At 41.4% G+C, this 20,775-nt stretch overlaps 1 protein-coding gene across 10 annotated transcripts in view; it reads right to left on the bottom strand.

Annotated features, from left to right (window-relative positions):
- Positions 1–20,775, bottom strand: part of col23a1b (collagen type XXIII alpha 1 chain b) — a 146,296-nt gene that overhangs the window by 7,782 nt on the left and 117,739 nt on the right. For 7 of the 10 annotated variants that reach the window (XM_008420110.2, XM_008420116.2, XM_008420111.2 and 4 more), the window contains 13 exons: positions 19,146–19,172; positions 19,032–19,058; positions 15,885–15,911; positions 15,087–15,113; positions 8,223–8,297; positions 6,942–7,049; positions 3,403–3,429; positions 3,264–3,290; positions 3,109–3,162; positions 2,963–3,022; positions 2,828–2,872; positions 2,651–2,728; positions 2,475–2,498 (listed from right to left, as the gene is read on the bottom strand). In XM_008420110.2, coding sequence (XP_008418332.1) covers positions 2,475–2,498; positions 2,651–2,728; positions 2,828–2,872; positions 2,963–3,022; positions 3,109–3,162; positions 3,264–3,290; positions 3,403–3,429; positions 6,942–7,049; positions 8,223–8,297; positions 15,087–15,113; positions 15,885–15,911; positions 19,032–19,058; positions 19,146–19,172 — 606 coding nt within the window. Of the gene's footprint in view, positions 1–2,474; positions 2,499–2,650; positions 2,729–2,827; positions 2,873–2,962; positions 3,023–3,108; positions 3,163–3,263; positions 3,291–3,402; positions 3,430–6,941; positions 7,050–8,222; positions 8,298–8,599; positions 8,657–15,086; positions 15,114–15,884; positions 15,912–19,031; positions 19,059–19,145; positions 19,173–20,775 lie in introns of all 10 variants that reach the window. The other 3 variants (XM_008420112.2, XM_008420113.2, XM_008420117.2) reach the window with 3 other exon arrangements.

Here is a 20,775-nt window from a genome sequence, read left to right as displayed (position 1 = left end):
ATATATATGCTCCTCATTACAACTTGAACTCGCGAACAACTTGAAGCCATTTCATTCAGCAGCGATTGTAAAACACAACAATCTGGCATCATTTTTCATGCTGTTGATTGTTTTGATGCAAAAGGCAGAGGGAAGCCAAGCATCCATTGGACTTTATGCACGCACATGATTGCCACATTCTCTCAGTGTTGTCTGCCTGGTGCGTGTAGCAGGCCTATTTAATCACGCTCCCTTAATCTCTGCGTCTGCAGTTGTACACTTGTTACTCCATCCTCTGAAGGCTTCGGCCATCTTGAAGTAATAAGAGTTATAATAAAATTTAAAAAATAACAACAAAAGATGCTGCGTCCCAGATCTGTGTTACTCCTTTTCCACCGCGAAAGCGGTGAAATCCTTGGAAACCAGAGATGTTTACGCGACACTATTTGATCTGCAGTATTTCATCAGGGGTTAGCGAGCTCTCCTCATGCAACCAATCATATAAAGAGCTGCAGAATGAGGACCAGAGACTAACCAATAACATTATGGCATTACTTTACACCAAATTCATCAGCACAGATGAAACGCGAGAACCCACTCCTCACACAAACAAAGTGAACGGATCAAATGCAACATGGGTGGCCGACGAGTGAATTATGAGCATTCGGAGGGTCCGCCAGAGGCCCAGTGAGCAGACTTTGTGTGCAGACTGAACCTCTTTGACGAGAGGTTTCTGATAAGATCTTCATTTCGTGTTTCTACCATCTGCTTTGAAGCTATCTGAGGCTGCTTGACTGTGACTTGGTTTGAGATCAGGACCCAAAGGGAATTGGCTGGTGCAAGTTTTTAATCAAATGCAAACACCACAGTGCAGATAGCCATCTTTCAGTAGCATGTATTCCCCGGTACGAGGCAGGATGGAGATCAAGTGGATATGGGCAGAGCTGTGACTGTAATGAGTGTGGAGTTGCCCTTCCTACCGTTAATCAAAATTCCCTGTCCTTGTCAGTAAGGGTTTACACAGAGCCCTTTTTTTATGACCTATGTATTTCATTCAGATTTTTAATGTGATAAACCAGCATGAAGTAGGGGCTTGGAGGGGAAAAAAAGAACTTGCTTTTCAATTTTTATAATTTTTTTTTTTTACAAATAAAAATCAGAAAAGTGTGTGTGTGTTTGGATTTATATTTAGTCATCTTAACTCTCATCGCCCTAAATATGATTTAATACAAGCAACTAAAGTTTCCTGCTTGGTAGGTAAAATTCACTTGTGTACACTTTAGTATCAACATGCATCCAGCTGGTGTGTGAAGGTTTGGGAGATTCACATTAGTGGACACAAAGCATCAAGAAGACCAAGGACCAGGGAGAAAGTTAAAAACTAACACTGCAGATTACTGAAACACGGTGGCGGCGGTGTCATGCTGTGGGGAGGCTGTCTATAACTGCTTACTTTGTGTCATTAGCACGAAATAAATAGAAGAAGAAGAATGTGTAATGGTCACATGACACCAAAATTACAGCTGTTTTTGCCTAGAGATAGTTTAGTGTCTCTACACACACAAACAATTCCACACCATCTGCAGGAAGAAACACAGAAGTGGAAGTGTCATGATGTGGGCCTGTTTCCTTTAGCAGGAACGGGTGATCTGGTTAGAGGGTTTAAACGACTTGAGACAGGAGTGTCACTTTCACAGCACAAAGGTAAACACGAAGCAAGAAAAGGCAAGAAATGAAAATAGACGTTCATAAACGCTTTGCGTCTGCTCAGAAGTATTTGGGAAAAACAAACAAACTCGATGTGCAAAGCTGATGGATTCACGCTGTAATTGCAGCGCAAGGTGTTTCCACTTAATACGTCATACCTACTCAGTGGGGCCAAACACAGATTTTTACGTATAAAAATAAAAAAGAGAAAAACAAATTTTGTCTTATGTATCACAGCTGCAGACAACACTGTTGATCTGTAACATAATGAAATACATAAAGCCTGCGGTTCCAGCGAGACAAGCAGTTCAGCGAATGTGAAGACGCATGAAAAGCGCCGTATGGGAAAATGCCAGCACCAGAGAAAGCACAGCCATGCTGCCCCCCAGTAACATTCACACAACTCAAAACGCTGTGGCGAGCCCCGTGGACTGTTCCGCACGGTTAAACGAGTGTCCTCGGGCCACACGTTATCTGATAAAACAACACAGCTGCAATGCATCAACTGTGGCTGCGCGTTGCCTCTCAGACGAGGACGCAAAGCACCAGAACGCAACAGACCCCGGCGTTCAGAGAGTCTCTTCAGATGTGGCCCGGTACGGTGACATCTAATACATCTGATGTCGCAAAAATCTGGACACAATATACACACAGAGACGACTGTTGAGGCAGGTGTGGTGCGAGGGGCGGGGGAGGGAGGGGAAATACATGAGGTCTGTGCCAATGCAGGCACGTTGTTAGTGACTCGTCACGCCACCAAAAACCATGCAGCAACGGCAGCGGATTACCGAAACGCTGATGGTTTTGATGGCCTGTCAAGAAGAGACAGCAAGGCGGTTCACTTTAGAGGTTTCTGGCTGAAATACTCAAGATTTATTTCCTACTACAAAGGCTTTCGCGTAAGCTTAGGTTTCCCTGAGCTCTATTGTGGGATTTGGTGCCGAGTTTAGAAGATTAAACTCACCTGGAAAGCATCTAGGAGCTTCCCGTTGAAATCGACAATATCTGAGGAGCCGGCAGCGCCCTTTTCACCGGGAAAGCCCTGCAGCAGAGGTTTGAAACGATAAATGCATATCATTTACATGCCTGGCAACAAAAACAGAGTAAATATGGCGGATTTATGTTGTAAATGAAAACACACCATGGGTCCCTGTGGTCCTGGTTCTCCTGCTTCTCCTTTATCGCCCTGTGTGAGGAGCAAAGGTCACGTCAAGTGACATATCATGCATCATAACTGTGACAGCTTTGCCATAAAACCACGTCAGATTAATTTTACCTTTAATCCTGGGACTCCATCCATGCCTCTCTCTCCTTTCTCTCCCATACCTGGCTGCCCCTGGGGAATTACAAGAAGAACCATAATTAATGTGTTAAGAACATGTTAAAATTTGTGATGCTAACTATGTGAATAGCTAATTATACCCTCTGCCCTGGAGGGCCCTGCACTCCTGGATAGCCAGGCTCTCCATCTTCTCCCTGCCAGTCAGTAGATTTTAATAAATTTAATAAAAGTGAAAAGCTTAGCAGTGAGAATAAGTCAGAGGAGTCCAGGTGGATAATTGATTCTTAAACTTTACCGGTTTCCCAGGCGGTCCCTGCGGTCCCTGAAGTAAAAACAGCACACACAAAAAAACAAATAAATAAATCAAATACAGAAAAAAAAATAAATGTCAGTTCTGACTTTTGGGAACTTAAAAAATGATGAACTACTCTCACCTCAACACCATCCCGACCTGGCAAACCCTGAGGAGGAAACAGAGGAAAAACTCCGTGAGGCAAGAAATGAGTTACTGCAAGAGTTTGGCCACTAGATGTCAGTGTTTACTAAGGCCTTAAAGGAAGTCCAGCTGTCTCAGAGGTTTATTTGTACTCAAAATGGCTTGAATGTCAGAGAAGATTTAAGCTTTTATTGATCTATTTAAACTGCTCGATTGGAGTAGGATTTAATTTATAATTTATGTCTATAATCCATACAAAATCCTACACACTAGGCTGTAATAGATAGATACATACAGTCTGTGAGTGGATGCAGCTGGTAGATGCTCTTTACATTAAAAATCATTTCTTTGACAGCACTCAGTAAACTGACCAATAAATCAGGATGATGGAAAAAACAAAAGGACCTAGCAAAGATCCACAAAGGAGAATTCTAGGTTTGTGATACTAACTATGTGAATAGTTAACAAAAACAAATTAGTAAAACAAAACTAATTTGTTTTACGGTGAGAGGAGGCAGAGGTTCAGCTATATGGGAGGAGGCAATGCTTGGAGTTGTCAAGCTCTGGCTTTTTGAACCTAAAAAGCACCGACTACCAAGCATGGTGATGGCAGCATCATACTGCGAATCTGGCAGCAAGTCTTCCATTTCACCTCAAATCAGGAGCAAGGCAATAAAAACTTGGACACAACTTGAAGTTAAAAAAAGTAAAAAAAAAAAGAAAAAGAAGAAGAAACACATCAAAGTTTGTTCTAAAGCAGATAAAGCTGGCTAGCGTAAAGCGTCTGGAACAGTACCACTATCCTCAATTCGAGCCAATTAAACTAATTTTCACCGACTCCGATAAGAAAAGTGGCTAAGCTTCCTGCCTCATTCCTGGCGATAACAGCTTCTTATTGAAGCATTCAACTAGGTGTCAGTCAGGGTGTGTGTATATTTCAACTTGTGTGAACAATTTTTGCTGCACCGCTGACTGGTGTTCTAGGTTTGAAATTCCTCACAGCCGTTTGCTGAAGTTCAAGCAAATCATTAAAACTTCCATGCCACGATGAGTGCAAGTAAATGTTTCACAGAAACTGTCACACACTGTGATAAATTGAAATATCTAGTTTTTATGGTACTGATGGATAAAATCAGAGAGATCAGTGACAGTAAAAAGCAAGTAAAAGGTTTAATATGTCAAAAGAAGTAAATCAGTGAACTCTTTGATATGCAGAATAAGGACATTCCTTCCTTCCCAAAGTGAAGTGATTGATTTTTCTATAGCTTTTCATACTGACAGTGATTTCTTCATTTGCTCAATCACTCTGCTTTTTAATCCAGGAAAAAAAAAAACCCTCCTTTTTATTTCCCCTTCAGCAAATACAACGATTGAATTTGAAGCCCTGAAGTCTGCATGTGATGCAATGAGCTGCGGCTCCAAACAACATCAAACACGCACATTTCATGTCAGCTTTCATGTCTTTCTCCATCTGTCCATCAGCGATTTGGCTCATTTAGGTAAACAGACTTATCGGCTGTTTGCGGGGACCAGGTGGACGGCTAAATGTCTGCTATGTAATCATCCGTTACAAAGGAAACTTAGAGGAAATCTGCGCTAAAACTCGTTCTCGAAACGAGCTACACACACACACACACGGCAATCAAGGAGTCGCGTTTACTTGATCTCTCAGTGCGCTCACATAAATGCATATACATCGGAGGGCATTAACTTTCCATTTAGCTCTCATATTTTACAAAACTTTGCAGGGGTTACTAAGACGTTTCCCAGGTGTTTCTCCTCTTCTTGTGCTCTGCCTGCACATACAAACTGTCATCCAGATGCACCGAGCTGCTCTGTGGTCCGGTTCTGTTCCCATCCTCCTGCCGTCTTTTAACCTCTCTTCCCACCCCTCTTACCTCGGCCCCATCGTTTGATCTGCCTCGCACAGCAGCGGGAAACAAATCGCCGTTGCAAATAATTTTTAGCAGCGCTTTTTATCTCGAGTACAGAACAGAGCCCCGGTTCAGATGTCAGATGCATTCTTGATTACGGAGGCCGGAATTTATGTAGGCTTTGAATTAAGCCGCTAGAGCAAATCTCACATTTTTCAAATTCGAAAGCTGCGAAATTGATTCCCATATTAGACCAAAACTCCCTTCTACAGTGTCTTGTTTTTCCACATTTTTCCAGACAGCTCAGGCATGAGGCTGTGGGGAAGAAGTTTGATGCGAGGTAAGACGATAAAACAATATCAAAAGCAGAGGAGACGCCAAGAGTTTACTCTGCAGGAGCTGCAGAGATCCACAGCTCAGTTGTTAAAGCTGTTGAAAGAAGGGTTTTCTTTTCTTCAGAAGCATAAACAAGCAGTTGTGATTGGATGGGAAGATGTATTGTGTTAATTTCAGAGCAACCCTGGAAGAAAACATCTTAAGAGGCCATAAAAGACCTGAGACGAAGGTTCCTCTTCCAGCAGGCCTGCGTCAAATGGAGAATCAGAAGCCGGGCCAAAAGTATTGACTGGTTACAAATGATCTATTTGTTACTAATCTAAATTAATATAATTTTTTTTCTCTTTAAAATTTTGTAATAGTTTGGGTTGGCACCAAATTACAGGTTGCAAAATAAATGGGTTTCTACGGATATGGGTACTTTTGCAAGCATCAGGTGTTAAGAGGACACCCATGTCGGCGGGCTTCCTCACTTTCTCCTGCTCAGTCCCGCTGAAACATCTGCCCACAACATGCAGCAGCTCTCAGCAGCACTCTGTTTTGCTGTTTTGGGTTTCGCAATGCCTTTAATCAACTTGAAAAGACCATTTGCCGTCAACTGGCTTACACGATGGCCCCCTTTTTGTTCGGCCCGCCTGTTTTTGTCACTTTTTGGGCCGAGCCGACTGCTCTCTGCGGTTCGCTTCAGCGTGTGTTCTCAACTCACCCACGTCAAAACCAACATCTTTCACGTACAGCCCGTCACAGTCCAGCGCCAGATGAGAGTAACGCGACTATTATTCCTTCAAGTAGATAAACAGAAAAGAAACCTCTGAAACTTTCTCCCCTCAAACTCAGGAACCGCAGCTTGACGCTGCCACGGCGGATCAGTGGAACGCTGTGGGGCACAAACTTAATTCTGAGCAACAGAAAGTGCCTCGGCCGAGGAGCGCGCTATTGTTTCCCGCGGCCAGCAAACTGCCCATGAACTCACCGCAGCGCCGTATCTGTTTCAGTGTGCACGGCAACACAGTGGTGGGAGAAAGCGGCGTGTTTTGGAGAACTTTGCGGCTGCTGACTTATGCAAAACAGATGAGATTTGAAGGAGAGTTGCTATTTTGGGAGTTTTTTTTCTTCTTCTAGGTAAACCACAGCTCACAGGCTAACGCAGAAGAATGAGGTTTGGGGTTCAAGTGCTTTTTACAGAGAAGACCCTTACCCAAGTGGCAGACTCACACAGAGCTTGGTGTTTGCGGTGCAACCTTAGTGAGATGTGAGCAGAGTGATGGAAGAGCACTCTGCAACGTGGAGTAAAAAGGAGCTTCCTGCACACTCGGGATGCCCTTACCGGCTCTCCACCGGGCCCATCCTTCCCGGTGTTTCCTGGGGGTCCACGGGCGCCAGGAGGCCCAGGAGGACCGGGAGGTCCGGCGGGTCCAGCTTGACCTTGATCACCCTGATGAAAGTAACAATCATATAAAAGAAGAGTGGGTATTAGAGAAACTATGCTTTTGATTCACAGAAAAGTAAAACACAACTTTCGGTCATACTGAGTCACTTTTATATGCAAGCAAAACAAAGCGTGGAGAATGACGACGAAAACAAATGAGAAATTCACTTCATCTCATGCACTGATTTAAAATACTCAGAGGTGCATAAAGCATGTTTGGCCAGGTGGTGGCAGCAAACACAGATCGTCACCTGACAACACGGCTTTAGGTAGGTTCAGGTTTTATTCTATAAAATGGCACCCATAGCAAAGATGCATGCATGATACGCTCTAAAATAAATTCAACGTATGTCATGGTAGAATAATCTCACATTGAATAATTTGATTTATTTCCCTCAAATTGAGAATCAAACTTTGACTGTGATCTCACAGGAAGAATGAGTCAGGTTCTTCTTTGAGTCAAACGGATATTTTGTCACACAGTGAAACATTCAGACTGATTTGATTTATATGTTAGGGTTTATTTTCATATTAAGCTTAAAAGAAACAGTCTTGTTTGTCAAAAAAATTAATTTGTTTACTGTGTTATTCCAAATAAAAAGCATTTTGACAACCTCATCTGATGCATATTTCCCATTTGTGTTGAGAACGGAAAACCATTAATGTTTCTAAAGTTTCTGAAAATTATAGTGTAGACACTTTCTCTACACCCATCTGGAGCGTTATGGTTTGCTTTGTTGAGGCGAGTCAAGTGGTGATTCAAGTCATGCAAATTGGAAAAATTTATTTTGTCAGTGATTTTGTCTGTTCATTTTGAAGCTGTCCAACAAAACAGAAAGGAAATTAGCCGCAGATCTTTTAGATAAATGTGCATTCTGATAGTTTTTCTTTAAGAACTGACAGAGTTTCCGTCAAATTTAGACAATTAAAACTTATTTATTCATCCCAGTTGCTCTAAAAATTAAAAATAAAAATCTTTGTTTCACTAATATGGTTAAAGGAAAACAAAAAACCACCAGCACAATCAAATGATGACAAAAATCAAACAAACATGAATCTATTACACGTAACAGAACCTAAAACAGCAAAAAGAACAGAAATAATTCAATTAGCGCATGCAAACGAGAGGCGGGTTAAAGAGTTAAAAGAGGAAGCACATGCCTTTTAGTAGAGGTCTACCTTCAGAAAGCGTCTCTGAAAGCTGCTGGACTGCTCTCCAGCGAGAAAGCTGTGATCATATCGGGGGAAAACCATCTGAGGTGCAACAGATGTGCAGTTGAGGATAAGGGAAAAGAGAACGAGAGAGAACAGAGAAACAGAGATAAATGAGCAGAGAAAATAGGAAATTTGTGTTAAACCGGGAGTCCGGGCGCAAAGGAGAAGAAGGCCGCTGCATGAGAAAACCGAGGAGTCAAACTCCAGCAGACTGCAGAAGAAAAAAGCTGAGAAGAGGAGCGACGCGATCTTCTCTCTGCAGAGATAGTGACAGATGTGCAGCGGGCGGGGAGAGGTGGCTGCTGGGAGGATTATGGAACATTACAGCGGGAGTAACAAACCTTGACAGCGATCTGATTACTGTGCAGACCTGCGTATGTGCTGTAGGTCGGAGGACCCTGAGGAGAGGGAGTCGCACAGTGAATAAAAACTCACAAAGCAGCGCTGGCAATCTTTGACAAGAAACATCGTCCTGCAGACACGACAATCGTACTCCTTCACCGTATTCACATTTTGATATGCAAAAACAACTAATGTCAGCGTGTGTGAGTAGTGCATTTTTTTAAAAAGGTTTTTTTTTTTACATTAAAAAATAAAAAAAACATGCCATGAATGTGTATTGAGCCCTCCTGAGTCGAAAACGTAAAACAAAACGTTTGACGATAATTTGTCCCAGAAAATATTGAGATAAATAATAACATTGTCCTTTTGAGACCATTTTGAAATAATATATTGATAATGGCATGATAGTGCAAATTTGCCCTTTCAGAGGCTAAAAATCTTTAATGTTGGACAGAACCCTCAACACTGGAAGACGTTTTAAATATCCAAAATAAAACATAACAAATTAAAAGGAAATAAAACACACACACCCAACTGAAACCATAAATAAAATGGATTATGAAGTTTCTGCAAACAAAAAAAAGTCACTGCCCTTCAAAAAATATAATTATCATCAGAATGAAAATTATTGAGTTCATTTTAATTTATCATGCAATTAATTCATTAGAAGTTCTTTAAAAAGTTTTCTTTCAGAACTGCCCTGTGTTTGGCTCTTCCTACCATCTAATGAACTCTGACCTGTTAAAAAAGACAAAAAGTCCCTCATGGCATGATGCTGCCACTACACAGTTTTACCTTGAGGTTGTGACGTTCAGAACAATGTTCGGTGTGGGTTTTCCACACCATATCAATTATTTTTGGTATCATCTGACCAGGGCACCTTCTTCTGTGCCCCACTCCAGCTAATCCAGGGTCATCATGCTGAACAGCTTTTCTGATTCACGCTCTTCTTGCCAGTCTTTTCAGATCAGATGGACAACCTGGGCTTCATGAGACATTCAAAGCTTGGGATATTTTTTTTATAACCTCACCCTACTTTAAACTTCTTCACAACTTTTTCCTGTGTCCCGTGGTCTTTGTGATGCTGTTTCACTAATGTTCTGTGACCGACCTCTCTTTGGCTCTAGGCTTTAATATAACAGCTGCATTTATACCGAGACTAAATTACACACTGGCGGACTTTAATTACTATCTTCATGGCTTCTGAGGCTATTTGGTTACACTAGATTTTATTTAGGGGTATCAAAGTGAACAGGATTAAAATAAAGCTGAAAAAAAATGCAAGTCTTTCCTTCCTCTTCCCATCTATGCACTACTTTGTCTTCAATTATTGCACCAAGTCCCTATGAGATTCACTGAACTTTGTGGTTGGAATGTGACAGAATGTGAAAAAGCTCCTTTAAAATGCGCTGCATGTGCATTTTATTACGACGAAACGGTAAAAATCTGCAAACTGCAACCTTTGCCCCTTTGAAATTTATGCCTCAGTCATCCATCCAAGGGTATATTTCTCGGTGAATGTGTACATGTGCTCTGTGGAATGGCTTCCCATCTTTCCCAACCCAAACAGAGGTGGCTTGGCTCTTTCCAGTCAACAGACAGTAATTGTGTTGATTGTCTGTCAAGCTGAAAGGAGCAGAGTTTGTCTGCCGCCACAGAGCTTTGAGCCTCCCTGGTTGAGCTCCCGCAAAAACACGAGCGGGGTGCAGGGCAGGATGGAGGGACGTGATGAGGAGGTCGGTCTTGGAGAGGGAGAGGGAGGAACAGCGGGAGTGAGGAGCGGCAGAAGGAAGGGAAGCCTGCCGGAGAAGTTTCTGCTAACGACGAGCGCCGGACTGCTGAGGTTTCCCCCCCCACTGAGACCACGAAATGCTCCCTCCTCCTCTTCATGCCTACATACTCCTCTTTTCCCCTTTGTCACATTCACTCATTCACACCGCTCCCACCATGAAGACCACATATGCCTCTTTAAACGTCTCATAACAGAAGAGGCTGTTTCACAGTGGGGATCGCCTTTAGCTCATTCCCATCAGAAAAACCAAGAAAAACAGACATCCCCCCTCGGAGTCCGGCTTCAAGTTGAATTTTTACTGCTGTTTCAAAGGAGGTAAAGAGAGAATTTTGGCTGCGGATGCTCGCGACTTGTCTTCGACAACAGAAGGGTCAGGTAAACCCAAAGGTGCAGCGACAGTGTCTTCTATGAATAAAGTGGAAGACGTGGATATCTTCAGGCTTCCTTTCGATAAAGGTTTTCTTAGAGAAAGATGCGAAAACTACACATCCTTTTGTAATTTGGTGGTTCTATCATATCCGATTTGGGCTTGATGCACCTCGTTTCCTGCGTTTGTGACCAGGGTCTGCCCGATGATAGCTCTGAACATGATGGATCGACAGGAAGTCACAGGTTGACAGAGATTCATGGCCGCTTCCTGTTTTCACATGTATTCTTTCATCCTGAAAAGTTCAGAGGTGAAGCAGAGCTCACTGTCAAAAAAAGGGCAAAGTGATAACTGAGCTTATGCTGGAATAATACAAAAAAAAAAAAAAACTCCCTATGCAGCACAAATCAAGAAGTTCTTACTTGCTTTCATATTAGGGTTTATCCATGAAACTCCACATGGAGGAATCACTCACGGTGTTTGTTTTGAGTCGAGCATGTGTTTCCAAGCAATGTCCTGAGACTTATCCAAAGGCATCAAAGCAAGAGAGGCCTCAGCCAAGAGCAATATTCACCGTTTGGAAAAACTACCAACAAGGGAAAGCCAAAAATATTTTGAGCTATTGCCTCAGAACCAAAAATGCATAGGTAGGAAAATGTAATGGCCTACGTCTTGATTGAAATCAGGAATTCCTGCAATGTTTCAGAATCGCATCATAAAATATCTTTCCACTGGGCAAGCTTTGCAAATGTCCACTCCGTTTCAGCGCTGCTATAACACAGTAACCACTCTGTGCTCCCAGCGCACTCACTCTGTGTTTTGCTAAATGTTCAAACCTCTTGACCTTCTTCACAATTTGTCACTTTATACAAACCGCCGCGTGTTTTGTTGGAATTTCACGAGCTAAAACCAACATAAAGTAATGAATGGCTATGAAGAGGAAGGAAAACGGTGCATAAGAATGAGGAAAATTGTGGCGTGTGTTTGTATTCACCAACCTTTTCTGCATTTTTGAACAAGTTGATTGGGGATAAGCCTCATATTTCCTGTAGCAGCAAAGAATTATGCTGCTACAAATTCTCAATTAGATTTAGGTCCAGGCTAGGCTATTAATGGAGATTAAGTAAAAATAATGTTATCATTAATCATAGCATAAATATGTCAATATGAAGAACTCTATATTTGAAGTTTGAGTTTTAAAGCAAAGGAAAGACAGCTTCATTGGTCAAGAAGACACTTACTGTGTGTGTTCCCTGCACAGACAAGAAACCTTTCTTGCACAGAAACAGCGATCTGACCTATTTTTCCTAAGGATGAACATATCCAGGATCGGGGGGTATGTGACCGTCTAAACAGGATCTAATATTTACCGCTTTGCGTTGTACAGAAAGAGTTTTATTTTCAAACCATACTGGATGATATTAGAGATAATTACATATTTCCCATAGAAATACTGATACTGAGCTAATATCACACGCAAAAAGAAAACACAGACCAAATGCATAAGGAAGTTATTTGATTATGTAAAAAAAAAAAAAGTTGAAAGTGGATAGCAACTTTGGCACTCTTTTCCAACCATTGAGTTTTGATGGGGATGTTCAAATGTTTCCATCATTCTCTCATTGCATCATTTCCTCATTTCTGGCTGAGGAGACGTAGGCAGCTCATCCAAGGAGTGAGCCACACAAGAAAAACACACTTTTTCTTTCTTAACTACCAGATGACTTTAAGGGACTGCTAAAAGCAACGTGGACAGACACAGTCATGATGATATTTTTTTAATATTATTTCTTCATCCAGACCCAGATTGCTCAAGCTGTTTGTTATGTTTTATTCAGTCCTTAACCCCCAAAAGATGGCAAATTTCTGCTCCCTTAACTGTGATTTCCTCTTTTTGATGGTCTGTTACTTTGTCTGGTTTCAGTTTAACTCATTACTCAGACTTTCCCTTTCTAAACCTTTTCGAGTAGGTGGACACATTCTGCTATTGCGAAATAACTATTTAACACAGGTGTAGGATTGTGATAAACTTCTAAAATGTTTAAGCCTTAAACCTTCTATGATGCTAGCGAATGCAAATGCTTCTTGAAAAAAAAAAGAAATGTTTTAAGAAAGTTTTCGTTGATTAATTAGTAGATTTTTAATTCTTCATAAAAAGTGATGAATCCACAAGTAGTTATCTTTTCTTATGAATATTTTATATCACCACCAAAGCTGGGCTTTGAATTACTAATGATTATTATTATTATTTTTTTTTTTCTTGATTTTGAGGTGGAACTACTATTGTGTTGTGACTTATTTAGGCGAAAAGGTTAATCTCCTGTTAGACTTTAGTTTTGGGGCAGATTTTCTCAAGTTATCTTTATAAAATTGTCTCTAGACGAGAGAGAGAAATAATATAGCTTTCCCATCTTGGGTCAATGAAGTTGAATTTCCATGAAAAGAAGAAAGACAATAACAACACAAGGTTTAGCTGCTGCTTATTTCCAAGTTAAGCTGAACTGAGTCATCTTACTTGATGTCTAATATCAGGATATAAAAATAAACTCTTCAGCCAGATTTAGATTAAATTTAGCCTCGACAGCCTTTTCACCAATAAATGTTTATTTGTAAATTAAGCACCTTTAAACCACCACACTTCCACCACAGTGCTTAGGTAATCATGTCTTTGTTCTTTATTTTTTACTACTTAGTTCAACATTTCTCAGTGTAGCTTTGATTAAACGCTTCTGTGGTACAAACACTTTCCCACTGCAGACATTTAATGAAGGTCACCATAAATGATCTACATCTGCTGTGGGGGTTAGGCTATTTTTGAGGCTTCTTCGGGACTATTTTTTAAATGGCTACAAATGAAAAGGGTCTATTTTCCTCTTACTGACTTTCTTTCTTTCTGTCTTGTACTTAAAGATCCCCTTTGCCTGTATAGGACGCCTTTGTTTTATGTCTATATTTAAATCGTATCTATGTGAATGTAAAGTATTCCCTTTCATCCTTGTTTAGAGCTCAAGACAATGAGGATATCCCAAGTATTTTTTTTTCTATTCACATGTTTGATTGCAGGAAATATCCCATAAAAGTTATTTTTAGACAGCGTAGAGTCTGGGTTTCATGTTTGTATTTGCTGATTAATGGACAGGGACGAACTTCCAAGCTGTTAGCAAAGGTAAATCATCCTCTCCACCCCATGTTGCCTTCTATTCAGCGCCTTAGATTTACATGTCCTGGAAAACTGGGAATGTACACCAACATACATCCTGTCCCACCCTACAAAATTTGATTTCCCTTGAGGACAAGATGAAAACTTTTTAGTATATTGTAAAACAGTCATATAGTATAAAACTCTGTATTGAACTTAATATGACAATGACTAAGTTTATATTATATATAGAGAGCAAAATACATGCAGTCCCTTGAAAAAGTATAAAAACCCCATTGAACCTTTACATATTTTGTCAAATCATAGCTACAAACTTTGGTGTACTTTATTTGCATTTCATGTGACAGAACAAAGTAAAGTGGAGTGTAACAAAAACCTGAAGTGTGCTGTGTGCATTTAAACCGTCTTTACTCTGATACACCTGAATAAAAACGTCTGTAACCAGTTGCTTTCATAAGTCACTATTTACATGAATACATTTCTCTTCTGCATGAGAAATGTTAGTTAGCGCACAGCTGCTCTATAAAGTCTTCAGAAGTTCACATTAGTGGACAATGAAGACCAAAGAACACAGTTCAGCACAGAAACAAAGTTTTGCAGAAGTTTAGAGCAGAGTAAGTTATAAAATCATCTTCTGAACATCTAACGGAGCTCTATTTAATCCAGAGAGTGGCACAGATGAAAATCAACCAAGGCATGACTATTCCACCTTACAGGCCAGGCAAGGACAGTGTTATTTCCAAGAACCAGCCAAGAATTTCATGCCAACTCTGGAGGAGCTGCAGAGATGTACTAGCGACTAAGAGTTGACGGAAAAACAGGCAGAGTTTAATGCAGGGCCATTTTGGAAGAAAAGCTCTGAAGAGGATGCAAAAGCCTTGAGACCAGGGCAGAGCTTGGTCTTCCAGTAGGATAGTGACCCCAAACGTGCAGCCTGAGCTGCAACAGAGCGTTTTAAATCTAAGGATATTCATGTGTTAGAATGTCCCAGTCAAAGTACAGACCTAAATGCAACTGATAGTCAGTGGTAAGAACTGGAGAACTATTTAACAAAAAAACAAGAACTATGCAACAACTGCAGTGAAGAAACACCATCTAATCTGTGTAAAATGTTTCCCTCAAAAATGTTATTCAGTCTCTCACAGATGATAAGAAAACGTGACTTACCCTTGGCCCAATGTCTCCTTGGTCGCCCTGATAGAAAAACAGGAAAATAACAATTGTCAGTAGTTCTCAGAATTGTAAATGTACAAATGGCTAATAACTCAAGGGCTACTGTGGTGCCGCAATGACAGACAAGCTTACTTAAAATAGTGTTTATAGGAAGGAAGCAACTCAAGGGTCATCGGTCCAAACCACAATGGGATGTAAACATTTACTGGATAAGTCACTTGATAAGCCGCAGATACACTCGTTGGACAGGATGAGATCGGGGTAGTAACAGTGGGTGTGCGTAGGGTGAGGATTGTTTTTTGATGAGGGCCGAAAGGTCGCGCTCTTATTATTGAGCTACTGTTGCGACAACACAAAGGAAAGCGCTTTTCTTTTTTTAAAAAAAAACATTCATTCACATCATCTGTCTGCTGGAGAGAACACACGTGGATGAGTCCGGCCCCGATTGATCCTGTTCTGCTTATCTGCAGCTCCGCCTGCCACTCGAGGGCAAAAGAAAACCGCTTCAGCGCGGGCATCGATAAGCACATGCCAACCTCAAACCGCTAGAAACTTCCAACGTCTTCAGCTGGAAGGAGAGCGGGAAAACATCTGGCTATCACCGAGCTTCACGGAAGGTCTGCAAACCTTCTCGGTGAAGTACATGTTATCTTTTTCCTCATTTGGTCAGTGAACGCCAAAAACTTGAAAGTCTCCAGAGTAATCAAGAGGCTACATGCATCTCTGTGGCTTTACAAACAAAATAATGTTAGTGCCCAGCTAAGCACAGCTGGAACTCTAGTTGGAGCATACCTTCTCTCCCTTGGGTCCGGGCAGGCCCTGCAGGAGAGATAAGAGAGATAATCAGAGACAGTTGGCAAAAATAAATCAGTGACACACCGTAGAGCATTGCGTCTTCTACGTGGCGTAGGCAGAGGGTATTAAATCAAGCAATAAGGCAACACGGCGACACCGCTTAATTATGCGTGTCACGGAGATCGCTTAATCCCGACCTGCTTTCTGATGAATGTAATTTCTTGTTTGAAGTAAAAAAAAAAAAACATCTTTCAAGTATTTATGTAGGAGTTAAAAAATGTGGTGAGAGATGAAGCTGAAAAGCAAAGATGTTCCTTTTGTTCCTACATCAGTCTTTTTGACAGATGGGAACTTTGAAGATGTTGTCGCGCGGGGAGTCCATGGATTTTTGTGTTGGGCTCTGTGGGTTTTATTGTGTCTTTGGGGTTGAATGTCCCCAAACACTAACAGAAAACATGAAGCTTTAGTGTTCCTAGGCTGTATATCAGATAAAGATACACAGTCCTGCTTTGTGTTGGACGTTTTGACATAACATTTATAAACGGTGGGCAAACAGATGAGATTAGTTTGCTGGCCGCCTTTCTGTCCCCGTCTGTCCACTGTGCACAAGTGGCACAAGGACGCCACATGTGGTGGCACCACAAACGGAAAAGCGCCGCGGTGACAGAAGAACAAGAAGATGGAAATCAGCCAACCTCGACAGGCCCTCCAAACGTAGTCGTACTCCTTGGACCTCTTCAGATTTTGTCATGTTGCCACCCCATGCCTAAAATCCCAATGCCTATCACATTGGGATTTTATGTGATAGGCCAAGACAAAGTGGAGCATAAGCATCCAGTGGAACCAATTGTCTTCAGAAGACACTGCGTTACTAAAAAGAATTAAGAGCAATAGAGTCCAGCTGTAGGTCCCCATAAATCCAGCTGCTTTGCGACGGACTTGGATGTTAAATGAGTCACGTTTTTTGTAGAGCTTTTTCAAATCAGAGGACTCCAAAACTCTTTACGCAACAATCAGTCACTCATCCATTCAATCACACGCTGATCGCAGTGCGATACATTGTAGCCACAGCTGCCCCGGGGCGCAAGCTAACAGAAGCAAGGTTTGCCATTCAATCAGCGCCATCGGGCACGCCGACCACCAGCAGCAGGCGACACTGCTGGTCCAAGGACACGACAACTGGAACAAACGTAGCGGGGGACTGAACTGGCTACCAGCCCGTTACAGGACAAACCTTGAGCCACCGTTGCTCCACAAGATCAGAGGTTTATAGAGCAGATTACTAAACCAAATGCAACAAAAAGGCCCAGGAACACAGCGGACAGGTCAGGAGTAGAGGGATGGCTCTGATGTGGCGAGACCTGAAAACTGATGTTCACAGACGCACTGTATCCATTCTGACAGAGCAAGAGCGATTTTTCAGTGAATAATGGGGCAGGAATTTCAGCCTCCAGATGTACAAAGCTGGTAGAAACATACTACAAAGGAGCTGACGCTGTCATCGCAGCAACAGGCAGTTCCACAAAGTACCGATTCAGACGACCTGAACATAAAAATGCAAGCCAAATGCATTTGGCTGATTTTTTTTTTATTAGTAAAGACTTCTGAAACCCTTTCTTGATCACAATTATGCATGACTTCATTCAATAATCACTGAAAAATATGAAAGAAATAGAAAAAATATAGAGAGAGATATTTAGAGAATAAGAAATCAATGTTATATCTGAAGTGTTTCAAGACATTTTGCTCCATTTTGTTTTGTTTCATAACATAAAATCTCAACATTAAAGTGTGTGGGGCAAAATGTGAAAAGGTCCAAAGGACGTGAGGGTATTGCAGCGCTTTGTTTTGACCCCTGGGACCTAAAAGTGACACCACAGTTCAGATCATAGTTTGTCTTTCTAAACTTCTTCCATCCATTGTTTGACTAACCTTATGTTGGACTTAGCACTATGTCCCCTCTGGCTGCTTTGTTGAGTCTTTTGACTGTAACTTTTTTTTTTTCCACCTTCAGACGGGGCTTTAAATTTTACCCGTCTTCGTTTTTCTTTGAGCCAAATATTTTGTTTGGACAGGAGCTCCTATTGTTTTATGGAGCACAACTTTGACAAAGTGGGCAGAGTGGAGAGGCAGCAGCTCGCTGCCTTTCTCCAACAGTGCCTCGGTACTTTAGGTCGAGGTGAAAGCAGGAGGAAAGTTGTGTTATTTTACAAAAATTAACTTGACAGATAACGATCTCCTCTTAAGAGTTTTGTCGTACTGGAACTTTCTGCTAACAAATCAGTCATATTATACTCGAGCTTTTCTTCCTGCCTCCTCTTGCTTTTAGCCTTGCACTCCGTGAATTCAGAAGCGACCCCGGCTAGGAGGTCCACACCTCTCCCGCTGTGGTTTTACGACAAACCATTGGTGATGGAGGAGAGTCCTATTAAACGACAGACTGAACTTTAAGTCTGTTTTAACAGGAAGCAGGAGTTTAGTAATGCTTGGAAACTATTTAAAAGTCTCCAATTGGGCTTTCGGATGTCAGGGAATGATCCGTTCTAGTTGCATGCAAACGAAAGATGTTTCCTTTGCGAAACAGTTGCTGCAAATATCATTTAAATGTTACTTAAAGAATGCCAGGGAATAAATAAATAAATAAGATAAAAGGACTGGCAGGGCGCTCGCGGAGGTCAGCCAGAGGAGGAGCAGAGGACATCGTAATGACTTTTTAAAGAGCCTCTGTTTGAGGCTGTAAACACCATTCTGGCTCCTTCTTTCCCACCGGTGTGTAACCCATTCGCTATGCTTTGCCCGTTTACACGCCACACCTGGGTGTGCCTCGGAGCGCGCGGCGTTTCACGGAAAGGTTGATGAATGGGAGGGCAGAGGGGATTTCTGAATTAGCTTCACTTGATCCATGACTCCCCCATGACTGCGAGCTCTGGGACGACTTAAGATGTGGAACAGCGATGAAAATAGCTACCATGTTTTCTTTTTTAATAGGAACAGTAAAAATGATTGATGCGCTACACAAAACCCACCTGTCTCCCAGGCAAAGTACCCATCTTGAGTCCCAGTTAACAAAGTCTGTACGTAGGAACGTCTTTATGTTAACTGATGGATGTAATTAAAGAGCTAAACAGATGCGTGAGGACGTACCTGACTTCCTTTGAGACCTGGTAAACCCTAAAATGAAAAAACAAACAAGAATTTTAGTTTAAAATTGAATCCTTAGAAAAGACATTGCAAAAATTTGTGTACCAGAGTACTTACTGGTTTGCCATCCAAGCCGAGAGGCCCCTGTTGGAGGGAATAAAAGATCATGTTGAATAAAAGAAAAATAAATCTAGAAGTGTTGGGAACGTCACTGTGATACTTTTTTGTAAAGAACATTTACGTCTAATGAACCTTTTCTGTCTGAGTTACAAAACGGTTACTTTGGAAAAATCTGAGGCTGTTCTTTTAGCTAGAATCTCTTTTTAAACCCAGTTGTTGCTTAAATATAACAGATTAGAGAGGAATGTCCATGTCTGCATTTTGCATTCTATACAAGTGGAAAATGGGTTTCCAAAAATAAAAGAAGCCAAATAAATAAATAAATGCACATTCAACCACTGCCACATACAATATTAATATGTTCATTTCAGTCACAATGACAATCATTTAACAAAAGGATCTGCAAATCAGATTCAATATAAAAATATATGCATGAAGTAGAATAAATAAATATGGAATAAATTCCAAAATTAGCAAGGAGTTAGAAGAAGATAGCCTTTAGCCTTTAGCTACCTTAAGGCTAATATTTTGTTATTTCTAGATAGCACTGCTAGCACTAGTCTGGTAAGGCACGATTTTTCATGCCTTTATCTTTAATAGGCAGACGTGAGATTGAAATCTTTTCATCCAACTCTCAGCAAGAGAGCAAGGGATAAATGTTTCTTCTAATGACCAGCTTCAAAGACATCAAATGAGTCTTCTGTGGATGAAGAATGTCATTATTATACTGAAAAGACACTATTTGCTTTAAATCCTCAGACCAGACAGGCCATCTTAAAAATACCCTGCAGCCAGCTGTTACCGATTACTTTCTCATAATGTTTGAGTCTTCTGTTCTTATCTAGACAATGGAAATTATTTTTGTCCTTAGAGCAACAATGAACATCATTTGCAAAAAATAAATAAATAAAGAGAGAACAGTAAAAAGAGGATTTGTAGTTTGCAGAAAGAGTTTGGAAGGAAAGAATGAAACAATATTGATGCATATCCTGCCCCAGTTTGTGTGCGTGCACCGCTTTTGGAAATTTCAAAATCAAATCCGATGGCATGTTGGATGTATGCAGTAATCCCCCCCATCTGCTGTGTGGGTTTGTGGCGATGAGATAAACCTAAAAGGCGGTTTAGTGAGACCTTCCTGAAGCCGAAGTGCTGAAGCAGCAGTTGGCTCTGCAGACTTTGTTTACATCAATAAAACACAGCCGAGCAGTCGTTGAACCTCCTCCTCAGAACAACCCTCAGTTCAAATGCGGAGACCTTCAAGTCCTTACTTAAACATAAAGGAACACTTGGCTCTGGAATCAAACTTTCCAAAAACACTTAAATGTGATGTATGTGGTAAAGGCTAATGTTGACTTCCTCCTTAACGACCGTACTCCGTGTTAAGCTAACAGTTTTCACATGGTCCCCTGAGTGGCGGGTCGGTGGACCCCTTCGCAGTCCTGGTGGCTTTGCAGACTAAAAGCTGCCATTAACACTCGGCCTGTCTGGCCTTTCGCTGTTTTGCCTCTTCTGTGGGCCATCTGGCCTCAGGTCCTGCTGGGGAAAACTCAGCATTGTCATCACTTGATGGACGAGCAGTTGATGCAGAAAGATGGAGGCTACATATGAAGCGTTTACGCACCATGTT

The sequence above is a fragment of the Poecilia reticulata genome, linkage group LG10, assembly GCF_000633615.1.
Source record: "Poecilia reticulata strain Guanapo linkage group LG10, Guppy_female_1.0+MT, whole genome shotgun sequence".
NCBI classification, from domain to species: Eukaryota; Metazoa; Chordata; class Actinopteri; order Cyprinodontiformes; family Poeciliidae; genus Poecilia; species Poecilia reticulata.
Note: the sequence above shows the minus strand (reverse complement) of the source record. Positions and strands in the feature narration are given on the sequence as shown.